The sequence below is a fragment of the Schistocerca serialis genome, chromosome 5, assembly GCF_023864345.2.
Source record: "Schistocerca serialis cubense isolate TAMUIC-IGC-003099 chromosome 5, iqSchSeri2.2, whole genome shotgun sequence".
In the NCBI taxonomy this organism is placed as follows: Eukaryota; Metazoa; Arthropoda; class Insecta; order Orthoptera; family Acrididae; genus Schistocerca; species Schistocerca serialis.
Genome location: NC_064642.1, coordinates 515,307,495 through 515,331,446, shown reverse-complemented (window position 1 = coordinate 515,331,446; position 23,952 = coordinate 515,307,495). Strand labels below are relative to the sequence as shown.

General features: G+C 43.7%; 1 protein-coding gene across 1 annotated transcript in view; it reads right to left on the bottom strand.

The window, feature by feature from the left end:
* Window positions 1-233: 233 nt before the first annotated feature.
* LOC126481656 (juvenile hormone acid O-methyltransferase-like) overlaps window positions 234-23,952 on the bottom strand; it is a 127,003-nt gene continuing 103,284 nt past the window's right edge. The window contains exons 5-6 of the mRNA XM_050105574.1: window positions 11,004-11,179; window positions 234-457 (exon numbers count right to left, since the gene is read on the bottom strand). Coding sequence (XP_049961531.1) covers window positions 389-457; window positions 11,004-11,179 — 245 coding nt within the window. The 3' untranslated portion in view covers window positions 234-388. The remainder of the gene's footprint in view (window positions 458-11,003; window positions 11,180-23,952) is intronic.

Here is a 23,952-nt window from a genome sequence, read left to right as displayed (position 1 = left end):
GCCTATGTACATTAGTGGCTTTTAAAAAAAAAGGGGGGGGGCGTTACTTATTGAACGACCCTTGTAATTTAGGAAAAAGATTTCTACTGAAGTAGCTGATAGATTTTTTAAAGGTTACTTTGCAATAAACCAGTACTATATCGTCTGTGAAATGACTATCCTCATAAAAGTTCTTTACACAAAGATGTGCATAATTGAAGTGAAAAAATGTTATTTTGAAGGAAAAAAGACAGTTCAAAAGCAACTGAGCAGTTTTATTTCAGTTGCAATGTTCCGTATAATTTTTCGCTGCCGTAACGATTTACACCGATGACACAGTAGCCCAGCGCCGATGGGCGCCGTTGGGCGAGTGCAATCGCTGACTGGCGCCATGGCGCCACGCAGTCGGCTAATGGCCAGCTGTGTGATTTGAATGCAGGTTGCTCGAGTAGGACGTCGCTCGACTCACACGGTGGACCTGAAACATAATACAAAATACCGGAAATCAATTATTGCGCTAACCACACAAAAATAAACATTTCGTTTACTTATCGAGTGTAGCTGAAGCGGGAAAGAGTGTCAAACTTCAGGTTTTGGGACACGACATCACCACATTTATGTACACTAGAAATAGAATTTCAAGAATTTTGTCAATATTATTTACAAGCTGAGATCGTCTTTCAAGAAAATTTTGTCACTAATGCGAATGCACGTGAGAGAGCTTCATTACTTTGGGCGTCTTACTACAATCAAGCCTTCTGCAGTACAGAACTTTCTCATTTCGTCTTCTAGTCTGCCGTAGATAATTTCAATGTTTAGCAGTCTACTGTGTTTCCCTGTATTACCGTTCATAACACTCACCGCGGTCTCTGACATCAACAACAACGATCTGCCATTCTGGCCTGAGACAGGCATTGACGCTATAGTGCTACAACGATGAAAAATAATATTACGACGTCAAACCTTATTTTCATGATATAAAGGAGAACTGGCGATATTAAAAATGTGATCATAATTTTATTATTTTAGTTTTTGTGCTCAGTGAATCAAGGACTTTCAAGTGCACGAAATAAACTAGCAGTTTTTGTACTATGAAACTATATATGTTTGTTAAGTGAAAACTGATTCTACGTAAGACATTTTGTCTGGGCAGATTTTGTTCGCGTATTGCTCGGTAGAGAAAAAAAGTTTCCGAATCGATGTATGTAATGTGAATGTATGAAGGCTATAAAAGATTAGATATATATGTGTGCGGACAATCAAACGGCTCTGAGCACTATAGGGCTTAACATCTGACGTCATTAACCTCCTAGAACTTAGAACTAATTAAACCTAACTAACCTAAGGACATCACACACATCCATGTTCGAGGAAGGATTCGAACCTGCGACCGTAGCGATCGCGCGGTTCCGGACTGAAGCGCCTAGAACTCCGGCCGCCCTTGCGGACAATCACCCTATTGTATAAGAAAAGGTAAATATAAGTTATTCAAAACAGATATCTCTAAAGTATATCGTCTTGTGATCTCTATAAGACTGAAAATTGCGGTGTTTAAACTAAATCTATCCTGAATAACAGCGAAGAACATTTATGTCATCATATGTTTTCTTCGTTTGACCACGGCTGTGATTCACATGTTACCCTTTGTTACGCGACGTGTTGGGAATATTTTCATTATACGCCCAAAAGTGCACACAGCTTTAATCGAACCTGCATCTTTCGGAAACGATAACTATCAGTACAATTACGCGAATACCGTCTAAATCGCAACCGTGATCACAAAAGTGTTTTCTGGACCTGATTTTTATAAATGTGTAGACTTGAAAGCGAACAGCATTGCACTACCGCTGGCTCGCAACAATTGAAAGAAAACAAAAAAGGGACTGAACAATTTTAAATTTTAACGCCGTCAGCGTTACGAAATCTGAACGACATAAGTTAATTAAATATTAACAGGAAGAGAATTATTAAATTTTAAAGATTAAATCATAGCAAGAATTTAAAGCATTTTAGCATCATTACGTTTCTTTGCATTAGTACTTGAGTATCATAATCATATCTATTTAAAACATAGTGCGTAAATAAAGTTGCCAACTTGTTAATTATTATTATAGCAGCAACTCAAAGCCGACGGACAGCCTTGTTGTTTGGAAGTGACATGGTGGAGCATGGGGTCAGCACATCGCTCTCCAGGCGGACCTTTAAGCACCTGCTTCTCACGGCAGTGTCTCCTTAACTGGCATCACAATGCTGCTTGGACCTCGGTCCTGTTCTGTCGGCAAGAGGAAATGCCTGAAAATACTGGTGATAGAACCTGAGTCCTCTAGAAAGCAGTCAAACACGATGACCACTCAGCCATGGAGGCGTAAAGCATTGTACAACGTGTCCCAGGACAAATGTTCAGTATTCAGGGATACGACAGGAATGATAATTCGAAACAAAAAATCTCTAGCAAACATGGCATGCCTTAAGAGCTATGACCACTTCGTCTCCGGAACTGTGAAACTAGTTTCTTCTACTGCAAGCTCTTTGCTGTCCACATTTTGAGAGGTGTTGGTATCGATCAAATCAACAAAAAATATTCGTTGAACATGGACTCTACAGTGCATACAGTAAGAGCGAACGCAATGCGGTGGCCGTTCTGCCTATCTGAGTAATTGCTAGTAGTAACTTGCGTAGCCGCCGATAATGTGTGCGTATACGACGTTACACTGACCTCTGCCTGTCTTCTGGGCGCTTCACATTTTTGGTCAACATGCGTACTCCACACTTTTTTTCCATTTCGTCTATTAAGGAAACCTGGTAAGGTTAACTCCCTTTCGTAAATATTTCTTTGCCATGCTACTTCTTTGATGCTATGTCTGTTTCTAAATTTTTGATTTCTAAGCTGGAGCTGCTTGTTAATTACTTCTCCGGGAATACCTGAAGGTCTGTTTTGTTAACCTATTGCTAGTCGTTCTACGCAAATGTCAAGAAATCATTACCCTACTATTATTTGCAGGAGTCTGTGCCTTTTGGACGAGAAATTACCCGAATTCTTGTGTTCTATTACCTGTTTCTCTAATTTATAATTCAATGCTATGTATGCACTTCGATAGACGTATTCTGTCTACAATATTGTGTTATGCGATTTTTTCTTTTTCCCTCAGTGTTTTTACTGAAAATACAGTACTGACTATTAAAACTGCTACACCAAGAAGAAATGCAGATGATAAACGGGTACATCTACATCTACATCTATACTCCGCGAGCCACCTTACGGTGTGTGGCGGAGGGTACTTATTGTACCACTATCTGATCCCCCCTTCCCTGTTCCATTCACGAATTGTGCGTGGGAAGAACGACTGCTTGTAAGTCTCCGTATTTGCTCTAATTTCTCGGATCTTTTCGTTGTGATCATTACGCGAGATATATGTGGGCGGTAGTAATATGTTGCCCATCTCTTCCCGGAATGTGCTCTCTCGTAATTTCGATAATAAACCTCTCCGTATTGCGTAACGCCTTTCTTGAAGTGTCCGCCACTGGAGCTTGTTCAGCATCTCCGTAACGCTCTCGCGCTGACTAAATGTCCCCATGACGAATCGCGCTGCTTTTCGCTGGATCATGTCTATCTCTTCTATTAATCCAACCTGGTAAGGGTCCCATACTGATGAGCAATACTCAAGAATCGGACGAACAAGCGTTTTGTAAGCTACTTCTTTCGTCGATGAGTCACATTTTCTTAGAATTCTTCCTATGAATCTCAACCTGGCGCCTGCTTTTCCCACTATTTGTTTTATGTGATCATTCCACTTCAGATCGCTCCGGATAGTAACTCCTAAGTATTTTACGGTCGTTACCGCTTCCAATGATTTACCACCTATGGCATAATCGTACTGGAATGGATTTCTGCCCCTATGTATGCGCATTATATTACATTTATCTACGTTTAGGGAAAGCTGCCAGCTGTCGCACCATGCATTAATCCTCTGCAGGTCCTCCTGGAGTACGTACGAGTCTTCTGATGTTGTTACTTTCTTGTACACAACCGCGTCATCTGCAAATAGCCTCACGGAGCTACCGATGTTGTCAACTAAGTCATTTATGTATATTGTAAACAATAAAGGTCCTATCACGCTTCCCTGCGGTACTCCCGAAATTACCTCTACATCTGCAGATTTTGAACCGTTAAGAATGACATGTTGTGTTCTTTCTTCTAGGAAATCCTGAATCCAATCACAAACCTGGTCCGATATTCCGTAAGCTCGTATTTTTTTCACTAAACGTAAGTGCGGAACCGTATCAAATGCCTTCCTGAAGTCCAGGAATACGGCATCAATCTGCTCGCCAGTGTCTACGGCACTGTGAATTTCTTGGGCAAATAGGGCGAGCTGAGTTTCACATGATCTTTGTTTGCGGAATCCATGTTGGTTATGATGAAGGAGATTTGTATTATCTAAGAACGTCATAATACGAGAACACAAAACATGTTCCATTATTCTACAACAGATTGACGTAAGCGAAATAGGCCTATAATTATTCGCTTCTGATTTATGACCCTTCTTGAAAATGGGAACGACCTGCGCTTTCTTCCAGTCGCTAGGTACTTTACGTTCTTCCAGCGATCTACGATAAATTGCTGATAGAAAGGGGGCAAGTTCTTTAGCATAATCACTGTAGAATCTTAAGGGTATCTCGTCTGGTCCGGATGCTTTTCCGCTACTAAGTGATAGCAGTTGTTTTTCAATTCCGATATCGTTCATTTCAATATTTTCCATTTTGGCGTCCGTGCGACGGCTGAAGTCAGGGACCGTGTTACGATTTTCCGCAGTGAAACAGTTTCGGAACACTGAATTCAGTATTTCTGCCTTTCTTCGGTCGTCCTCTGTTTCGGTGCCATCGTGGTCAACGAGTGACTGAATAGGGGATTTAGATCCGCTTACCGATTTTACATATGACCAAAACTTTTTAGGGTTCTTGTTTAGATTGTTTGCCAATGTTTTATGTTCGAATTCGTTGAATGCTTCTCTCATTGCTCTCTTTACGCTCTTTTTCGCTTCGTTCAGCTTTTCCTTATCAGCTATGATTCGACTACTCTTAAACCTATGATGAAGCTTTCTTTGTTTCCGTAGTACCTTTCGTACATGATTGTTATACCACGGTGGATCTTTCCCCTCGCTTTGGACCTTAGTCGGTACGAACTTATCTAAGGCGTACTGGACGATGTTTCTGAATTTTTTCCATTTTTGTTCCACATCCTCTTCCTCAGAAATGAACGTTTGATGGTGGTCACTCAGATATTCTGCGATTTGTGCCCTATCACTCTTGTTAAGCAAATATATTTTCCTTCCTTTCTTGGCATTTCTTATTACACTTGTAGTCATTGATGCAACCACTGACTTATGATCACTGATACCCTCTTCTACATTCACGGAGTCGAAAAGTTCCGGTCTATTTGTTGCTATGTGGTCTAAAACGTTAGCTTCACGAGTTGGTTCTCTAACTATCTGCTCGAAGTAATTCTCGGACAAGGCAGTCAGGATAATGTCACAAGAGTCTCTGTCCCTGGCTCCAGTTCTGATTGTGTGACTATCCCATTCTATACCTGGTAGATTGAAGTCTCCCCCTATTACAATAGTATGATCACGAAACTTCTTCACGACGTTCTGCAGGTTCTCTCTGAGGCGCTCAACTACTACGGTTGCTGATGGAGGTGGTCTATAGAAGCATCCGACTATCATATCTGACCCACCTTTGATACTTAACTTAACCCAGATTATTTCACATTCGCATTCGCTAATAACTTCACTGGATATTATTGAATTCTTTACTGCTATAAATACTCCTCCACCATTGGCGTTTATCCTATCCTTGCGGTATATATTCCATTCTGTGTCTAGGATTTCGTTACTGTTCACTTCCGGTTTTAACCAACTTTCCGTTCCTAATACTATATGCGCACTATTTCCTTCAATAAGAGATACTAATTCAGGAACCTTGCCCTGGATACTCCTGCAGTTTACGAATATTACGTTAACTTTTCCTGTTTTTGGTCTCTGAGGACGGACGTTCTTTATCAACGATGATAATGTCCTCTCTGGTAAGCCGTCAGGTATTTTATCGTTTCGCCCAAGGTGGGGTCCCTCTAACCTAAAAAACCCCCGTGTGCACGCCACACGTACTCTGCTACCCTAGTAGCTGCTTCCGGTGTATTCATTGGACAAATATATTATACTAGAACTGACATGTGATTACATTTTCTCGCCATTTGGGTGCATAGATCCTGAGAAATCAGTACCCAGAACAACCACCTCTGGCCGTAATAACGACCTTGATACGCCTAGGCATTGAGTCAAACAGACCTTGGATGGCGCGTACAGGTACAGCTGCCCATGCAGCTTCAACACGATACCACAGTTCATCAAGAGTAGTCACTGGCGTATTGTGACGAGCCAGTTGCTCGGCCACCATTGACCAGACGTTTTCAATTGGTGAGAGATCCGGAGAATGCGCTGGCCGGGGCAGCAGTCGAACCGTTTCTGTATCCAGAAAGGCCCGTACAGGACCTGCAACATGCGGTCGTGCATTATCCTGCTGAAATGCAGAGCTTCGCAGGAATCGAATGAAGATTAGAGCGAGGGGTCGTAACATATCTGAAATGTAACGTCCACTGTTCAATGTGCCGTCAATGCGAACAAGAGGTGACCGAGACATGTAACCAATGCCACCCCGAGACGTTTAACCAATGGCACCCCATACCATCACGCCGCGTTATACGCCAGTATGGCGATGACGAATACACGCTTTAAATGTGGGTTCACCGCGATGTCGCCAAACACGGATGTGACCATCATGATGCTGTAAACAGAACCTGGGTTCATCCGAAAAAATGACGTTTTGCCATTCGTGCACCCAGGTTCGTCGTTGAGTACACCATCCCAGGCGCTCCTGTCTGTGATGCAGCGTCAAGGGTAACCGCAGCCATGGTCTCCGAGCAGATAGTCCATGCTGCTGCAAACGTCGTCGAACTGTTCGTGCAGATGGTTGTTGTCTGGCAAACGTCCCCATCTGTTGACTCAGGGATCGAGACGTGGTTTTACGATCCGTTACAGTCATGCGGATAAGATGCCTGTCATCTCGACTGCTAGTGATAGGAAGCCGTTGGGATCCAACACGGCGTTCCGTATTACCCTCTTGAACCCACCGATTCCATATTCTGCTAACAGTCATTGGATCTCGACCAACGCGAGCAGCAATGTCGCGATACGATAAACCGCAATCGCGATAGGCTACAATCCGACCTTTATCTAAATCGGAAATGTGATGGTACGCACTCCTCCTCCTTACACGAGGCATCACAACAACGTTTCTCTAGGCAACGCCGGTCAACTGCTGTTTGTGTATGAGAATTCGGTTGGAAACTTTCCTCATGTCAGCACGTTGTAAGGGTCGCCACCGGCGCCAACCTTGTGTGAATGCTCTGAAAAGCTAATCACTTGCATATCACAGCATCTTCTTCCTGTCGGTTAAATTTCGCGTCTGTAGCACGTCATCTTCGTGGTGTAGCAATTTTAATGGCCAGAAGTGTACTAGCTGACAAACACGGCATTGCGGGAGTATCCATTTTCCCAATTTTTGAACTAAATGATGCTGATGATGATTGGTTTGCGGGGCGCTCAACTGCGCAGTTATCAGCACCCGTACAGATTCCCCGTCTCTTCACTGTCCATTCTCGCCACTTCCCCAACAACACAAAGACCCAGTCCCCGGGTGGCGTTTTATATTAGAAACGTACAGTTGCTGTATGCTGGGTGCAGCTGCTTCACGTATCTACAGCGCTATTTCATAAGCGCCTGTGGCAACGCCTCTCCATCGCTCTGAACTCGAAAGTGCTGCCAGGTGTCAGGCATTTCTGTAGCTGAACTCGATTGTAGGGCTGTCTTAGCAGTAAAGAACAAATGAAAATTCCATACACGATGCAACATTTTTTCACGCTTCTGTTTTTATGACGCCATATCTCCTGAAGTATGATAGGTTGGTGGTTCTTACCCCATAGCGATTGTTGTCTGATAGTAATGGATAAGTGCAGCAACTTTAGTTGTAATCTGTGCCGTGGTTTTCGAGTAGATGAAAACCGACAAACAAACAAACGCGCGTGCGTTTATGTACAGCGTGATTCAAAAAGAATACCGCAATTTTAGGAATCTAAAACTCTGCAACGACAAAAGGCAGAGCTAAGCACTATCTGTCGGCGAATTAAGGGAGCTATAAAGTTTCATTTAGTTGTACATTTGTTCGCTTGAGGCGCTGTTGACTAGGCGTCAGCGTCAGTTGATGCTAAGATGGCGACCGCTCAACAGAAAGCTTTTTGTGTTATTGAGTACGGCAGAAGTGAATCGACGACAGTTGTTCAGCGTGCATTTCGAACGAAGTATGGTGTTAAACCTCCTGATAGGTGGTGTATTAAACGTTGGTATAAACAGTTTACAGAGAATGGGTGTTTGTGCAAAGGGAAAAGTTCTGGACGGCCGAGAACGAGTGATGAAAATGTAGCACGCATCCAGCAAGCATTTGTTCGCAGCCCAGGAAAATCGACTCGCAGAGCTAGCAGAGAGCTGCAAATTCCACAATCAACTGTATGGAGAGTCCTACGAAAAAGGTTAGTTATGAAACCTGAACGTCAACTACCCAAGGCAATGGATCGGCCGCCAGGCAGCCCGTGACAGAGCACTTCATCACTGGCCTCCAAGAAGCCCTGATCTTACCCCCTGCGATTTTTTCTTACGGGGGTATGTTAAGGATATGGTGTTTCGGCCACCTCTCCCAGCCACCATTGATGATTTGAAACGAGAAATAACAGCAGCTATCCAAACCGTTACGCCTGATATGCGACAGAGAGTGTGGAACGAGTTGGAGTATCGGGTTGATATTGCTCGAGTGTCTGGAGGGGGCCATATTGAACATCTCTGAACTTGTTTTTGAGTGAAAAAAACCTTTTTAAATACTCTTTGCAATGATGTATAACAGAAGGTTATATTATGTTTCTTTCATTAAATACACATTTTTAAAGGTGTGGTATTCTTTTTGAATCACCCTGTAGATTAGTTGTAATTTCAGACGCATATCCTATTTTTCGAATCTTCTCATGAATGGAAGATTTTTTCCGACACATTGTTTCGAATTATCTTTCCTCTAACTCTTTAAACTCTATTTCACCACCGTCTTTCATATAAATTTCGTTGCATTTCTTACGTCGAATAAAAATTTAGTTTTCATAGCAGAGGCTCTTAAACCTGCCCTATCGGATCTTTTTTCAAAACACAGACATATTTTTTTGAAATTTAAATTGCAGAGCGCGGCCCCTCCCGCCGGTGGTTAGAGTCCTCCTTGGTGTGTGTGTGTGTGTGTGTGTGTGTGTGTGTGTTTCTTAGCATAAGTTAGTTAAAGTAGTGTGTATGTCTAGGGACCGATGACCTCAGCAGTTTGGTCCCTTAGGAATTCACACACATTTAAATCGTGGAGTGGAAAGTTGATATAAAAATGGTACTATATGAGACTGGAGTGGTTCTTACAAATTAAAATAAAAAGTCCGTACAGAGTAAGAAAGCAGACCAAGGAAAGAAAACAACATTCATGCTACCAGTAACAGTTGATGGCAACTGAATGCGGTTAAGCATCAGCTGAGGAATCAAGGAAAAAGAACTGTGAACAGAAAATAACGCGTGCCCAAGTCCATCCTCTGTTTCTGTGGCAATTCTCGTAAACAACAAGCTTTTACTTCGTGTTCCGAACCAAGTATAAATTAACGAAGAGAGAGGGATGTGGCTAATGCGAGGCGTTGGTGCGGCTGGTGTGACTTTTCTTTTTTTAGTTTTAAACGTTAATTTCAAACAGACGTACTTTGAGAGCAATATGATTCAAATGTTCGAATGTGTGTGAAATCTTATGGGACTTAACAGATAAGGTCATCAGTCCCTAAGCTTACACACTACTTAACGTAAACTATCCTAAGGACAAATACACACACCCATGTCCGAGGGAGCACTCGAACCTCCGCCGGGACCAGCCGCACAGTCCGTGACTGTAACGCCTTAGACCGCTCGGCTAATCCCACGCAGCAACAATATGATTACTTTATTTCTAAGACAAAGTTACTCTTTCGCTTACTTGAGTGTGGGAATTAGGTCAGCATTAGAAAATTATTTCAGAAATCAGCTGAAGAGAAATTTATTGTATCCACTTCGCAGTTAATACAATAAATACATGCAATTAACAGGCTATTAAAATATTAGGTTAAAACAGTTTGAAAGACCAAGCTCTGAGACGTTTTCAGTAGCCTTAAGTTAAAAGTCATTATAAACAGTACACACGAAATAATGGATTGCCCGGTTGCATCATAGTTTACTGTTTCTAGTGATAAAAAAATCATTTTTAAATACTGCCTGTAATTAAAAGTTACCAATTATTAAAAGCTACCAATTTACGTTACAGGCTTTTTAACCAAGTTACTTTCATAACACCTATCCTTACGTAAACAATGTTTATTTCTTGTCTGTTACTCAGGAGCACTACCTTCCTACATTCGGCACACACACACCACCACCACCACCACCACCACCACCACCACCACCACCACCAAGATCCGACAAGGCAATGTTAAACCACTATTGACGATTGCTTCATGGCAGTGAAGAAATCCTGAGCGTTCGTCGTGAAAGTTGTTTCTGGAGTATATGCCGGAGGAATAGAATTTTGGGCCAATCCTCAACTCATATTTTCAATCATAGTATAATTCTGCTATTCTCTCATGTATACTAGTTTTTGTGAGAGACTGGCTTTTGAATAACGCTAGGCAAGTGTTGAAGTATTCTTGTCAAGAATGAGTTGAGATAGTATTCCATAAACACACATGAAGAACAGTGGTCGCGAAGTGGCATGGATTTAACGAGAACGTTGCGCACACAGACGATACGAGGAAAATAGAGTAAAATGCGAGCTTTGCGAATCATCGGAGATCACGACTGCAGAAGCCACCAAGCTCAGACCTTGACTGCGTGGGCGAACATGGCGCTGTACGGGAAGGAGTAGACGGTGCCGCCCGGCAGAGTGTCAGCGCGTATCGTGCCGTTACTGTAGGCCTCTGCCACGCAGTCCTGTAAGAAGGCCTCCCGCTGCTGCTGCGGGATCCTGCCGACGAACGGGTTTATCGCAGTTATCGTGTCTGCAACACACAAAGTAATGCGATCTACAGACAGGATCAAGTACAGCGTGAATAATGTGTAATTGTTCACCATGAATATACTTGCAAGTGTGGAAAATATAGAAATTGTCATTTAGAGAAGTAACATGTACATCTGCATCTAAATGGTCATTCCACGAATCACATTATGTGCCTGGCAGAGGGTTCATCGAACCACTTTCGCAATCATTCCACTCTCTTAACAGCGCGTGGAAAAAAACGAACACCTGTATCTTTCCGTGTGAATTATTATTTCCCTTGTTTTGTTATGATAATCGTTTCTCCACATTGAAGGTCGGCGTCAACGAAATACTTTCGAATTCGGAGGAGAATGTTAGTGATTCAAATCTCGTGAGAAGATTGCTCCGCAATTAAAAACGCTTTTGTTTTAATGTTGTCCACCCAAATCCTATGTTATGTCGCTGACACTCTCTTCCCTATTTCGCGAGAATACAAAACGTCCTGCTCTTTCTACTTCCTTGATGTATTCCCTTAACCTTTTCCTGTAAGGATCCCACACCGAGCAGCAGTACTCCAAAAGAGGATGGACAAGTGTAGTATAGGCAGTATCTTCAATAGATCTGTTGCGTGTGAGTGTCCTGTCAATTAAGACAAGTCTTTGGTTTGCCTACCCCACAACATTTTCTGTGTCTTCTTTCCAATTTCAGTTGTTCGTAATTGTAATTCCTAGGTATTTAGTTGAATTTGCAGCCTTTAGATTTAACTGATTTATCATGTAACTGAAGTTTAGCGGATTACTCGTATGGATGACCCCACACTTTCGTCCGCAGCTCGTGGTGTAATAACTAGCGTTGCCGCCCCTGGATCACGGGGTTGGTTGGTTTAAAGGGGGAGGGGGAAGAGACCAAACCAAGGTCATCGGTCCCTTGTTCCCAGTAGAACAATTACCTAAGGCAAAGAAGAAAACAAAGACGACGTACTGTACGATAACAGGAGAAAGGAAGAACCAGAAGAAAGAAGGACAACAAATACTACAGTGGTCAAAACATGACAAGAAAACCACACCATCAGCTATCGAGCCGTCGGTGTAAACCACTTCAGAGCCCCGGAACACTTCAAGAATCAAGACGAAGTGACAGCAGAAAGCCGAAGAGTTAACAGAGTCCTTAGGGCTTCGGCCTACGTCTACACGGACGTGTACGTGAATGGACCTCGAGGAAAGATGGTCAAGGGAAGGACTCCAGACAGAAGCGATCGCACGCGAACCGCAGATCTTAGCCCTGACCTGGGCCGCCTATGCAGGAGGTGAACCGCCGTGGTTGGGGAAAGAAGACGGTAATTATTATGTCCAGGAGCGCTATGAATGTGTGCAACGTAACTGGCGAGTAGTTGTGCACATCTGATCTTCAATGCAGGGACTCCAGCCTCCACCAGTACGCTTGTTACCGGACTCGTCCTATAAGCTCTTGTCGCAATGGGTCGAGCAGACGCAATGCTGAGAGCGCCGCCGAACCATAAATCACAATCCCATAGTCAAGGCGGGAATGAACAAGGGCTCTGCAGTGCTGCAGCAGCGTTGAGCGAGCTGCACGCCAGTTGGTGTTGCTCAAGCAGCGAAAGGCGTTGAGGTGCTGCCAACACTTCCGTTTAAGCTGACGAAGATGAGGAAGCCAAGTCAAACGAGCGTCGAAAATCAGACCTAAGAATCGATGTCTCCATTGCGGTGAGTGGATCCTAATTAAGGTAAAGTGCTGGTTCCGGATGAACGGTACGACGCTGACGGATATGCATGAGACACGTCTTCATGGCGGAAATCTGGAAGCCATGCTCTACAGCCCATGACTACTACTTGTGGATGGCCCCTGTAGGCGACGCTCAGCAACACCAGTAATGGGGCAGCAGTACGAAATGCAGAAGTTGTCTGCAAACATAAGGTGAGACGTAGGGCCCGACAGCTGCTGCTGCACTGTTAATGGCCACTAAAAATAGAGACCCTCAATACAGAGCCTCCTGGACATCGATGGAACTATGGGAGGCACCAACTTCGACCCGGAAAGTATGGAGCGACATGACGTTTGGGATAAAACCGGGGAGCATGGCCTCGGCGACTCCACTCATACAATATGGCAAGGATATCATGTTGCTAGGTCGTGTCGTATGCTTTACTTCAATAAAAAAAGACGGCAACCAGGTGTTGGCGTCTGGAAAACGCTGTTCGGATATCAGACTCGAGGGAGACAAGATTATCAGTGATCGAGCGACCGTGCCGAGGAACCACCCTAGCATGGAGCCAGTAGGCCACGTGACTCCAGGACCCAGCCCAACCGCCGACACACCATACGTTCCAGCAGCTTACAGAGAACGTTGGTGAAGCTGATGGGCCGATAGCTATCCACATCAAGCGGATTTTTACCGAGTTTTAGCACCAGGGTGATGGTCCTCTCCCGCCATTGTGATGGAAAGACCCCATCGCACCAGATCCAGTAGAAGATGACGAGGAGATATCGCGTGTTGTCAGACGAGAGATGTTTGATCATCTGGCTGTGGATCCGATCTGCCCCAGTAGCTGTGTCGGGGCAATGTGCAACGACGCTGAGGAGCTCCCCCTCTGTAAATGGAGTATTATAGGGTTCATTGTGACGTTCAGTGATCGAGAGTGCTTTCCTTTCCATCCGCTGTTTGAGTGTGCGAAATGCTGGAGGATAATTCTCTGAAGCGGAGGCTCGAGCGTAGTCCTCAGCAAAGAGCTCGGCAATTGTGTTTGCATCGGTTGATAACACGCCATTGATGTTAATGCCAGTAACACGTGTCGGGTTCTGGTACCCACAAACATGTCTGATCTTCGTCTGGACTTGAGAAGGTGACACATGGCACACAATGGTCGAGACGTACTTCTTCCAACACGCCTGTTTCCGTCTTTTTATACGCTGGCGAACGCGAGCACGGAGCCTCTTAAAGGTTATTAGGTGCTCTAGGGAAGGGTGCCGCTCTTAAATTGCCACAGCGACTTCCGGCGACCACCAAGGGCTGTCTTTCGCCGGGGGCACCCTAGACAGCGAGGGATCGCGTTTTCCGCCGCAGAAATTATCGCTGGTGTGACATGTTCAATCAACATCGATGGCACCACTTAGGGGAGATTCAACGGTGACAGTAGAGGTGAAGGCTATCATGTCTGCCTTGTTTAAAGCCCATCTGGGTAGGTGTCCGTGGGTATGACATTGGGGGAGTGACAGCACGATGGGGAAGTGGTCACTATCACACAGGTCGTCATGTGCTCTCCAGTGGATAGATGGGAGAAGTCCGGGGCTCCAAATTGATAAATCAATGGCCGAGTAACTAGCATGTGCCACACTGAAATGTGTGGCAGCCCCAGTATTTAAGAGGCAGAGGTCGAGTTGGGACAGTAAATTTTCGACGTCACTGCCATGGCCAGTAAGCATGGCACTACCCCACGTAGGGTTATGGGCTTTAAAATTGATTAATCATTTCAGCCAATACGTTCAGGGGTACCGCACCATCTGGAGATAGATATACGTCGCAGACCGTTATTTCCTGTGTCGTCCTTATCCTTACAGCCCCAGCTTCAAGGAAGTTGGGAGGCCGCACAGGTTCACTAAATACCGAGTTCAGGACAAATGCAAACTCCACCTGACACACTATTATATTCGCTACGGTTCTTGCAATATCCCCTGTAGCTTCAAGGAGGTGGGTTACACTTCAGGGTCGCCTGCTGCCACCGATCGAGTATTTTTATCCATTCCCATTGAGGATGAGGCATCAGTGAGATCCAGGTTCTCAGGGGACACTGAGATCTCCACCTCATCCACAAGTGCAGAATTGATAGGGAGTGATGGTGTTCGGACCATCAGAGGGTCCTTTTTCTTAGCAGACTTCTTTGCTTGCCCTCTTGCTTCTCTTTAGGGTCTTACTGGGAGGACTTCTCTGAAGTAGCTTCAGACACAGAGAAAGGCCATGAAGCAGCTTTTGGCTTCTTTAGCCACTAGCGAATGTTCGCTATCACATTGGGGGAGGGGGGGGGGTCACAAGGGACCCCTTCCACGTGACAGGAGCCAGAGGAGGCTGTTGCTTCTCGGGCTGGGGGAGGGGACAAATGTCCCATGCGTTTGGGGAGCCTTGCTCCCGAAGTAGGTACACTGGGAGCAATAGAAGATTTTCCCCCTACCAGCAAGGGGGCAGATGTATTCTGGAGACCTGGAGGACCCACAGTTCGTGGCACAGAGTGTTGTATGACTGGTACTTGTGATGACAATGGTGATGTAGCTGCAGCATATGTGGACATCAACCGAACAGGGTGTAACCATTCAAATTTACGTTTTGCCTATTGATAAGTCATCTGGTCCAGGGTCTTGTACTCTATTTTCCGCTCATTTTGGAGTAATGTGCAATCTGGCGAACAGGGGGAGTGCTGCTCTCCACAGTTGATACAATTGAGAGGCGCACATTCAGTATCTGGATGCAGTGGATGTCTGCAGTCTCGACATGTGGCGCTGGAAGTGCAGCAGGAAGACATGAGCCCAAATTTCCAGCCGTTAAAGCAGTGCATAGTGGGAGGGACGTATAGTTTAATGTCACAGCGGTAAACCATCACCTTGACCTTTCCGGGCAATGGATCACCCTCAAGGTCCAAGATGAAGGCACCAGTAGCAACCCTGTTGTCTTTGGGTTCCCTGTAAACGTGCAAGATGAAATGAGCACTCTGCCGTTCTAGATTGGCGCAGAACTCGTCAGAATGCAAGGAGAGGTCGCAATGGAAAATAATCCCCTGGACCATGTTGTGACTTTTGTGCAGAGTGACAGAAACGGAAAATCACCCAGCTGGTCACAAACGAGTAACGCTTAGGATTGGGCTGGGATGCTGTCTGAATCAAGAGTACACTGCTTCTCATCTTGGACAGCGCTGTCACTTCCCCAAACTTATCCTCCAGGTGTTCAACAAAAAACTGAGGCTTCATAGGTAGAATGGAGTCCCCATCCATTCTGCTACAGACTAAATACTGAAGCGAATATCACACTCTTTCTGTAGCCCTACGTTCCTCCCATGGTGTAGCGAGAGAGGGAAGCGATTTAGGGTCATATCTGTCAGCATTGTACTCGATCTTGCCCTCCTGGCGCAGTACGGTCACAACCAAGAAATGACAGTCCTCTTCATTGTGGGTCATCAGCCCTGATGCCACCCACTCCAATCAGGGGCTCTCCCAACAGGCATCACCCAGTCACAGCAAAGACTACCTGGTATGATGGCCGTTGCTTGGAGTTCTGATGCCCCAGGAAGACCGTCATCTACTGCTTGGTATACATGGGGAGTTTGCAGCTCAGGCATCAGCAGTGCGATCCCTGTGCTGTCAGGGGGCTACCACCAAATGGGTACATGAAGTCCCCACCGCAAGGGACTGGTACTGTGCTGGATATTGGGTGCAGATAAATCCAATACTGTCATGGAGGCGAAGAGGACAGGGGACAATAAAAGAAGATGACATACCCTGGAATGTGCTGGGTTGGGTTGTTTGGGAGAAGATACCAAACGGCGAGGTCATCAGTCTCATCGGATTAGGGAAGGATGGGGAAGGAAGTAGGCCGTGCCCTTTCAAAGGAACCATCCCAGCAGTTGCCTGGAGCGATTTAGGGAAATCACGGAAAACCTAAATCAGAATGGCCAGACGCAGGATTGAACCGTCGGCCTCCCTGGAATGTGTGCTCGCCCAAATAGTTGAATTGCAGGTGGAGATGCGAAGCCATGACACGAGGTTCAGGAGATCGAATCTAAGGGCACTATGGATAACACACACACACCACGTAAGGCGTCCTTCCCCATATGGCCTGCACTTCTGTAGAATTTGGAAAGTGGCAGGTCAAACCACAAAATGGGACCTGAACTTATACTGCCGAGAAGTGTGAGACACCTTTTAGTCGCCACTTACAACGGGCAGGGACACCTCATGCCTGTTCTAGCTCCTGGACCCACAGGGGGAGTAGCGTCTTTCAGCTTTCCCCACAGGCCAGTCACGCTACGGGTCCCCTGCTGAATCCATAGATTATGAAACAATTCGTGAATATATATTGTAGTATTTTGTGCACAAAGGGCTGGACAGCCATCGTTTTGGTACAACAGCTTCCTCCTAGTCTGGAGGGGAACGTCTTTTAGGGTCTGTGGAAGATTGTTAGGAGGCTGTAATACTAGTGCGCGTTCTGCTAACAAAGGGCCTATGAACTGATGGTTCACTATTCCACACCACATGTTTACACTCAATGGACTGACGTTCCATCCGACGATGCCAACGGGGATTCTCAGCAGACCAATAGTGCAATTTTCGGCGGTTCACCTGGCCATGGCTTCATCACTGAACGAGATACATGATTGTTCTGGAATATTCTGTCTTAATACACATGTACAGAAGTTAATACGATTCTCATAATCGTCTCCATGCAGCTCTTGATAGACAGGGAAGTGGCAGAGCTGGAATCGATGTCTATGGAGAATGCGTATGACACTTGCCTGACTTGTGCGATTGCGCGGGAGCTAACACGCGTATCAACTGCAACAGCAGCAAAGATGTAAATTTTACCCTCTTCTGTCATCACGTGTTTCCTTCTGTTTGGTTGTCTAGGTGTTACACTATCACTTTCACGTAATTGGTTGAAGAGGTAACTAAGTAACTGCCGAGATGGTTCACGTCTATTGGGATATCTTGACACATATACCGTACAAGGGCGAACTACATTTTTCCTGCGCTCTCCATACACGATGAAGATGGTGACCTTTTTGCACTGGTAAATCCCATCGTCTACTCATGACCTCCTGCTTGGACTGTCACACTCATTAACAAGTCGCAATGCATTCAAGGAACACACAAGCACACTAAGTTGCTGTTTGAACGGCGCAAACCAGTGTCGGTGCAGAAACTGTTCAAAATAGTGTAAGTAGGCTGTTTAGGTTTTTATGTTGGTAACGCCACGTAGCACTCTATATGAAAATCACTGACTGGGCTGTGTGAAGGCTGTTGCTGGTTTGCATTGTTGGAATTCACTATTGTAGTGTTGGGCAGTTGGCTGTTAATGGCGCGTAGCGTTGCGCAGTTGGAGGTGAGCCGCCAGTAGTGGTGGATGTGGGGAGAGGAATGGCGGAGTTTTGAGAGCGGATGATCTGGATGTGTGTCCATCAGAGACAGTAAATTTGTAAGACTGGATGCCATGAACTGCTATATGACTTTTGAACACTATTAAGGTAAATACATTGTTTGTTTTCTATCAAAATCTTTCATTTGCTAACTATGCCTATCAGTAGTTAGTGCCTTCAGTAGTTTGAATCTTTTATTTAGCTGGCAGTAGTGGCGCTCGCTGTATTGCAGTAGTTCGAGTAACGAAGATATTTGTGAGGTAAGTGATTCATGAAAGGTATAGGTTAATGTTAGTCAGGGCCATTCTTTTGTAGCGATCATTGAAAGTCAGATTGCGGTGCGCTAAAAATGTTGATCAGAATAGGTAAAGAGCGAAATGTCTGAGTACGTTCAGTTCTGCTCAGCTGTTTGAAAATCAAATAATGTGAGAGGTTTATCAGCACAGTAATTCATTGATTTTTCTAAGGGGACGTTTCAATAGGATACCTCGTAAACGATTTGCATTAGAATCCTGCAACAAGCACCACAGACGTTCTAATTTACACTACTTTTAGTTTTTATGTCAATATGCTGTTTCGATTTTGAAATCTTATGCATGCACAAAAATACACTTCATAACTATTACTACAATCTTTTGATTGGCTAACAATACGAGCCCATGATTACCAATACATTCTGTGAAAACTGCACATCAGTAGCACTCCCCATTTGCGCAATATCTGCAGTACAAGATTTAGGTGTGTGACCCTGTATAGCCGGCCGCGGTGGACGAGCGGTTCTAGGCGCTTCAGTCCGGAACCGTGCGACTGCTACGGTCGCAGGTTTGAATCCTGCCTCGAGCATGGATGTGTGTGATGTCCTTAGGTTGGTTAGGTTTAAGTAGTTTTAAGTTATAGGGTACTGATGACCTTAGATGTTAAGTCCCCTAGTGGTCAGAGCCATTTGAACCATCCCTGAATACCCCACACACTTCCAGTTATTGCACCGTGTAGTGCTACAACGATGAAAATTAATATTACGACGATATCAAACCTTATTTTCATGATTTAAAGAAGTATTCATGATATTAAAAAAGTAATTATAATTTTATTATTTTCATTTTTGTGCTCAGTGTATCAAAGACTTTCTAGTGCACGGAAGACATTAGCATTGTTTGTACTACGAAACTGTATATGATAGTTAAGGGTTAAGCATGTAATAATTCGATTTAAGACATTTTGTTGAGTCTGAATTTTGTTCTCGTACTGGTCGGTAGAGAAGGAAAAGTTCCTTAATCGATGTGAAGGTGTAAAGGCTGTAAAAAGGTTTGAGAGAGAGAGAGAAAAGGTAAATACAAGTTATTCAAAACAAAAATCTCCAAACTGCAACGTCTTGTGATTTCCTATAACTAAAACTTGCAAGGTCTAATCTGAGCCTGTCCTGAATAACAGCGAAGAACGTTTATATTATATATTTTCTTCGTTTGACCACGGTTGTGATTCCCGTGTTTCTTTTTGTTACGCGACGTGTTATGAATATTTTCATTTTACGCGCAAAAGTGTACACAGCTTTAATCGAACCTGCGTCTTTCGGAAACGATAACTTTTAATCAGTACAATTACGCGAATACCGTCTGAATCGCAACCGTGATCGCATCAGTGTTTCCTGGACCAAATAGTTCTTATAAAATGTGTAGTCTCCAAAGCGAGCAGCATTGCACTATCGCTGACTCGCAACAATCGAAAGAGAAAAAAGTGCTTAAATAAAATTGCCACCTTTTAATAATTATTATTTTCCCATTAAATAAATAAATAGCAATTCAGTGGCTATACAATCAATAAACAGAGGGAGCAATTCAGTGGCAACCTATTGACAGGACAAGCTTATATGTGTGTGCTAATGTGTGTTTTTTCTCTTTGTTTCATGCTGTAATGAGCGGAAATCTACGACGACGTCCTCTTAGGAAGCTATAAGAGTCAATTACATTTAAATAGCTGCGAGAAAGACCAGTAAAATACAGCATCAAGTGTTTTCAGTATAGGTTAACTGAACGAGATTGGAACTGAATTTTAATCAAACGAAAGTGAACATTTATAGTACTGATTCCAATCTGGTGCAGTGTAGTAATTATTTTATGTTTTGTGTGAGGGAATAATTGATGTGTTGCGTGTGACGTTTTCCCGATTAGACTTTCACCCAAACATTTGCAAACATGGTGAAAACAGTGCGACGTGTAAGAAAAGCTACACAGCAGGAAGGAATAACTAGTGATGTAGAAATTGCCAATATTTTTTTCAGATCAGACAGAGGATATAGAACAGGACACTAATATTAAAGTCAGTGATCCATCTGCTGTAGAACACTCAGGCAGAATACAGACGGTAGTTCAAGTGCATGCTGAAGCAGAAGCACAAGAAACACCAGTTACAGTCTATTTACCACCGGTAGAACCAACACAAACAGTAATGGATCCATTTTCTCTCTTAATGATGAAAATGGAACAAATGTTTAAAATACAGGAACAATCACAGATACAGCGTGAACAAGAAACTGCTAAACAGCTTGCAACTGAGATTAATAATATTAGCAGAGTAGATGAAGGGATTAGGACCTTGGATGAACGCATCAGTCAATTAGACGAGCGTACGCAGTTAAACTTTTCACAGTTCTCAAAAGAGATAGATCAAAAGCTTGAAAACCAGTTAAAAGAACACGATCGCCAGCTGCGACAGCAAATAGATGCCCAGTTGTCTGCTATACAGAACAACATTTCAAGTATGCAACGAACATACCGTGACTTATCACAGAATGTAAAGCAAGTAACCCAGGATGTGGACAAATTACAACAAACACACACTTCTTTGGAAGCAGAAATACGCAACATAAGTACACGTATAGAAAACCTTACAGTTGATAATCAAAACGTAATAGAACAAAAATGCAAAGAACAAGAAGAACGCGTTGTGACCACATTCAACACATGGCTAAATGACAAAGACAAACAAATTAGTACTGTTATGCAGAAGGAACTACCTATGATGTTACAACGAGCAGGAACACAACTGATACATGGAAACAACACAAAGATTCATGAGCTCCAGACTGAACTACAAAACGTGCAGAAAGTGCTTAATGAAACACGTATGCACACATCTCATAACAGTTCACCGGAGTGTGTTAGTATCACAGAAACACACCCTGATCATTATGAAACGCCTTTAACTGAAAGTAGAGGGCAGACGGGCAATAGTTTCAATCCAACACGTGGAGTAACATCCGTTTATCCAGACCATACACAATCACTGGTGACTCAGGATGCTTTAGTGAAGAATTCAGTTTCAGAAGTTTACCAATGATAAGAACGGACTCCATCCAATTTTGTTTATCAAAGGGATCCGCGGAATAATGCCAAACAGTTGGAACGAGGGGAAGAAAATTGTCTTTACCATTACCCATATTCAAGGTGAGCCAGCGTTGTTCACGACACAAAGCTGAACAATGCAGCTCCTTCGATGAATTTCAACAAGCTTTTCTAAACAAGTATTGGTCGCGTGGGGTGCAAGAACGATTGAGAAATGAAGTTTATAGTCCTGAGCCATTTAATAGAAAAGGCGGTACTTTACGAAAATATTTCGAAAAGTATCTGGACAAAGTGAAATATTTATCCACACCAATTCCTGAGTGTGATGTTTTAAAGATATTAAAGGAGAAGTTACCGCGTGATGTAAAGGAGAAATTGTTTCACATTCCCGAAGACAACGTGGAACATTTTATATCTGTACTGGACTCTTTAGATTTGGTTATCGAAGAGGACAGACACCATTATGGGAATAATTCGTCGAATAATGGTAATGGCAACGGGCGAAACCACAAGAACAATAGTAATAGAAACACCTACTACGTGAATCAAAATCATTGGAATAGTCCGAATTATTCAGGATGGCAGAACCACAATATGAACACAAATGGACAGTACGGTAATGCACCGAATCACAATTATCATCCACAGAACAATAGTGGACAAAACAATAACGGAAACTTTTCAAAGAAACGGAAACGAAAGCCAACGCCAATTACAATAACGGTAATTTTTCAAATAATCAGCAAAACATGCAACCACCACATAACTGGTCAACACAGAATTGTGCACAACAGCAATGGCAGCAGCCTAGGCCACCGCAATATCACAACAACAATCATGTATAACCCCCGTACAACACAAATATGTCAAATAACATGCAGCAGCATATGAATGCGCAGCCATGGCAACCACCGACTCAAATTATCAAGATCATTGAGGTAAGTGAACCGCAACCATCAACTAGTACCAGTCAGTCAAACTAGATGCGACGACATTCTGCTCCCGTGTGTCAGTCGCAGGGTGTCTAGGGGGCCACTTGCTTGAATGATGATAGGAACAACGTACAACCAAACGTGCAGACAACCAGCTGTAGTAACAATGAGAATGTGTGTCGCATAGAATCAGCAGCGATCGGGTCTAACAACGCGAAAAATGCAGTGTGTAGGAATAATTCTGTTGATGTTGCTCAGCAACGTAGTTCAACTATGCAGATGTTAAGATATAATGACGGAGTCGATATACGAGAGGAATTATGTCAAGATTTTCGGAAGAAGTGTAATTTATTTGAACGGGAAATTGTACAAGCAGCTATAGTTTGTGATTTTAGATACTGGAGCATCTGTTTCTGTGCTGAATGAATCTTTCTTTCTTAACTTAAAGAAGATTAGAAAGATTCCGGTTTCTCCAGTCACTAATTGTCGAGTTACAGGAGCCATTAGTCAGAAAGCCCAACTAGTTCGAGAACAGACACGGATTTGTAGCACCTTGCTTATTGTAAAGAATTTAGCCGTGAACTGTCTCCTCGGATTAGATATTTTGCGAGAGACGGAAACTATAATCGATCTCGCAAAGAGTGAATGCAGCATGTGTTTCAGTGACACGAGAGTCAGAAATGGTTCAAATGGCTCTGAGCACTATGGGACTTAACATCTTAGGTCATCAGTCCCCTAGAACTTAGAACTACTTAAACCTAACTAACCTAAGGACATCACACAACACCCAGCCATCACGAGGCAGAGAAAATCCCTGACCCCGCCGGGAATCGACACGAGAGTCAGGTTAGACTTGGTAAAGACCAAAGAATTGCATGGCAAATATTGTTAAATTTTTAAGATAGAACCGATTCGCGCACATTTATGGTGGCTTCAACATAGTTTCAATTCCACCTCTCTGAAGTAGTAGAAAAAGTACAACAATCCTCTGGTCTTGACAGTCTGCAGCAAAAGCAATTATTAGACACACTTACTAATTATCGTAAAGTATTTTTGAAAAAACCTGGACTAATTAAAGGTTGTGTGTACGACATGCAAGTGTTTCCCCATGAAATTTACTGTCATCAAACGTACTCAATACCCAGCGCGAAAAGGGAAGCAGTAACAAGACTCTCAGAATACCAATTAGTTGTAAGAAAATTTCAGCTCCAGTTCGACGGAGAAGACGACGCCGAGCTGCAGCAAGGAGTAGAAGAATTGCTTCAAGATTATTCCACCCTAAGACACTTAATCAAACACAATACAAACTAGTTGAGATTTAGTAAACTTTCAGGAACTTATGCGTGTGAAACTACGAACAGTGAACATAACTGCATATTTCACACA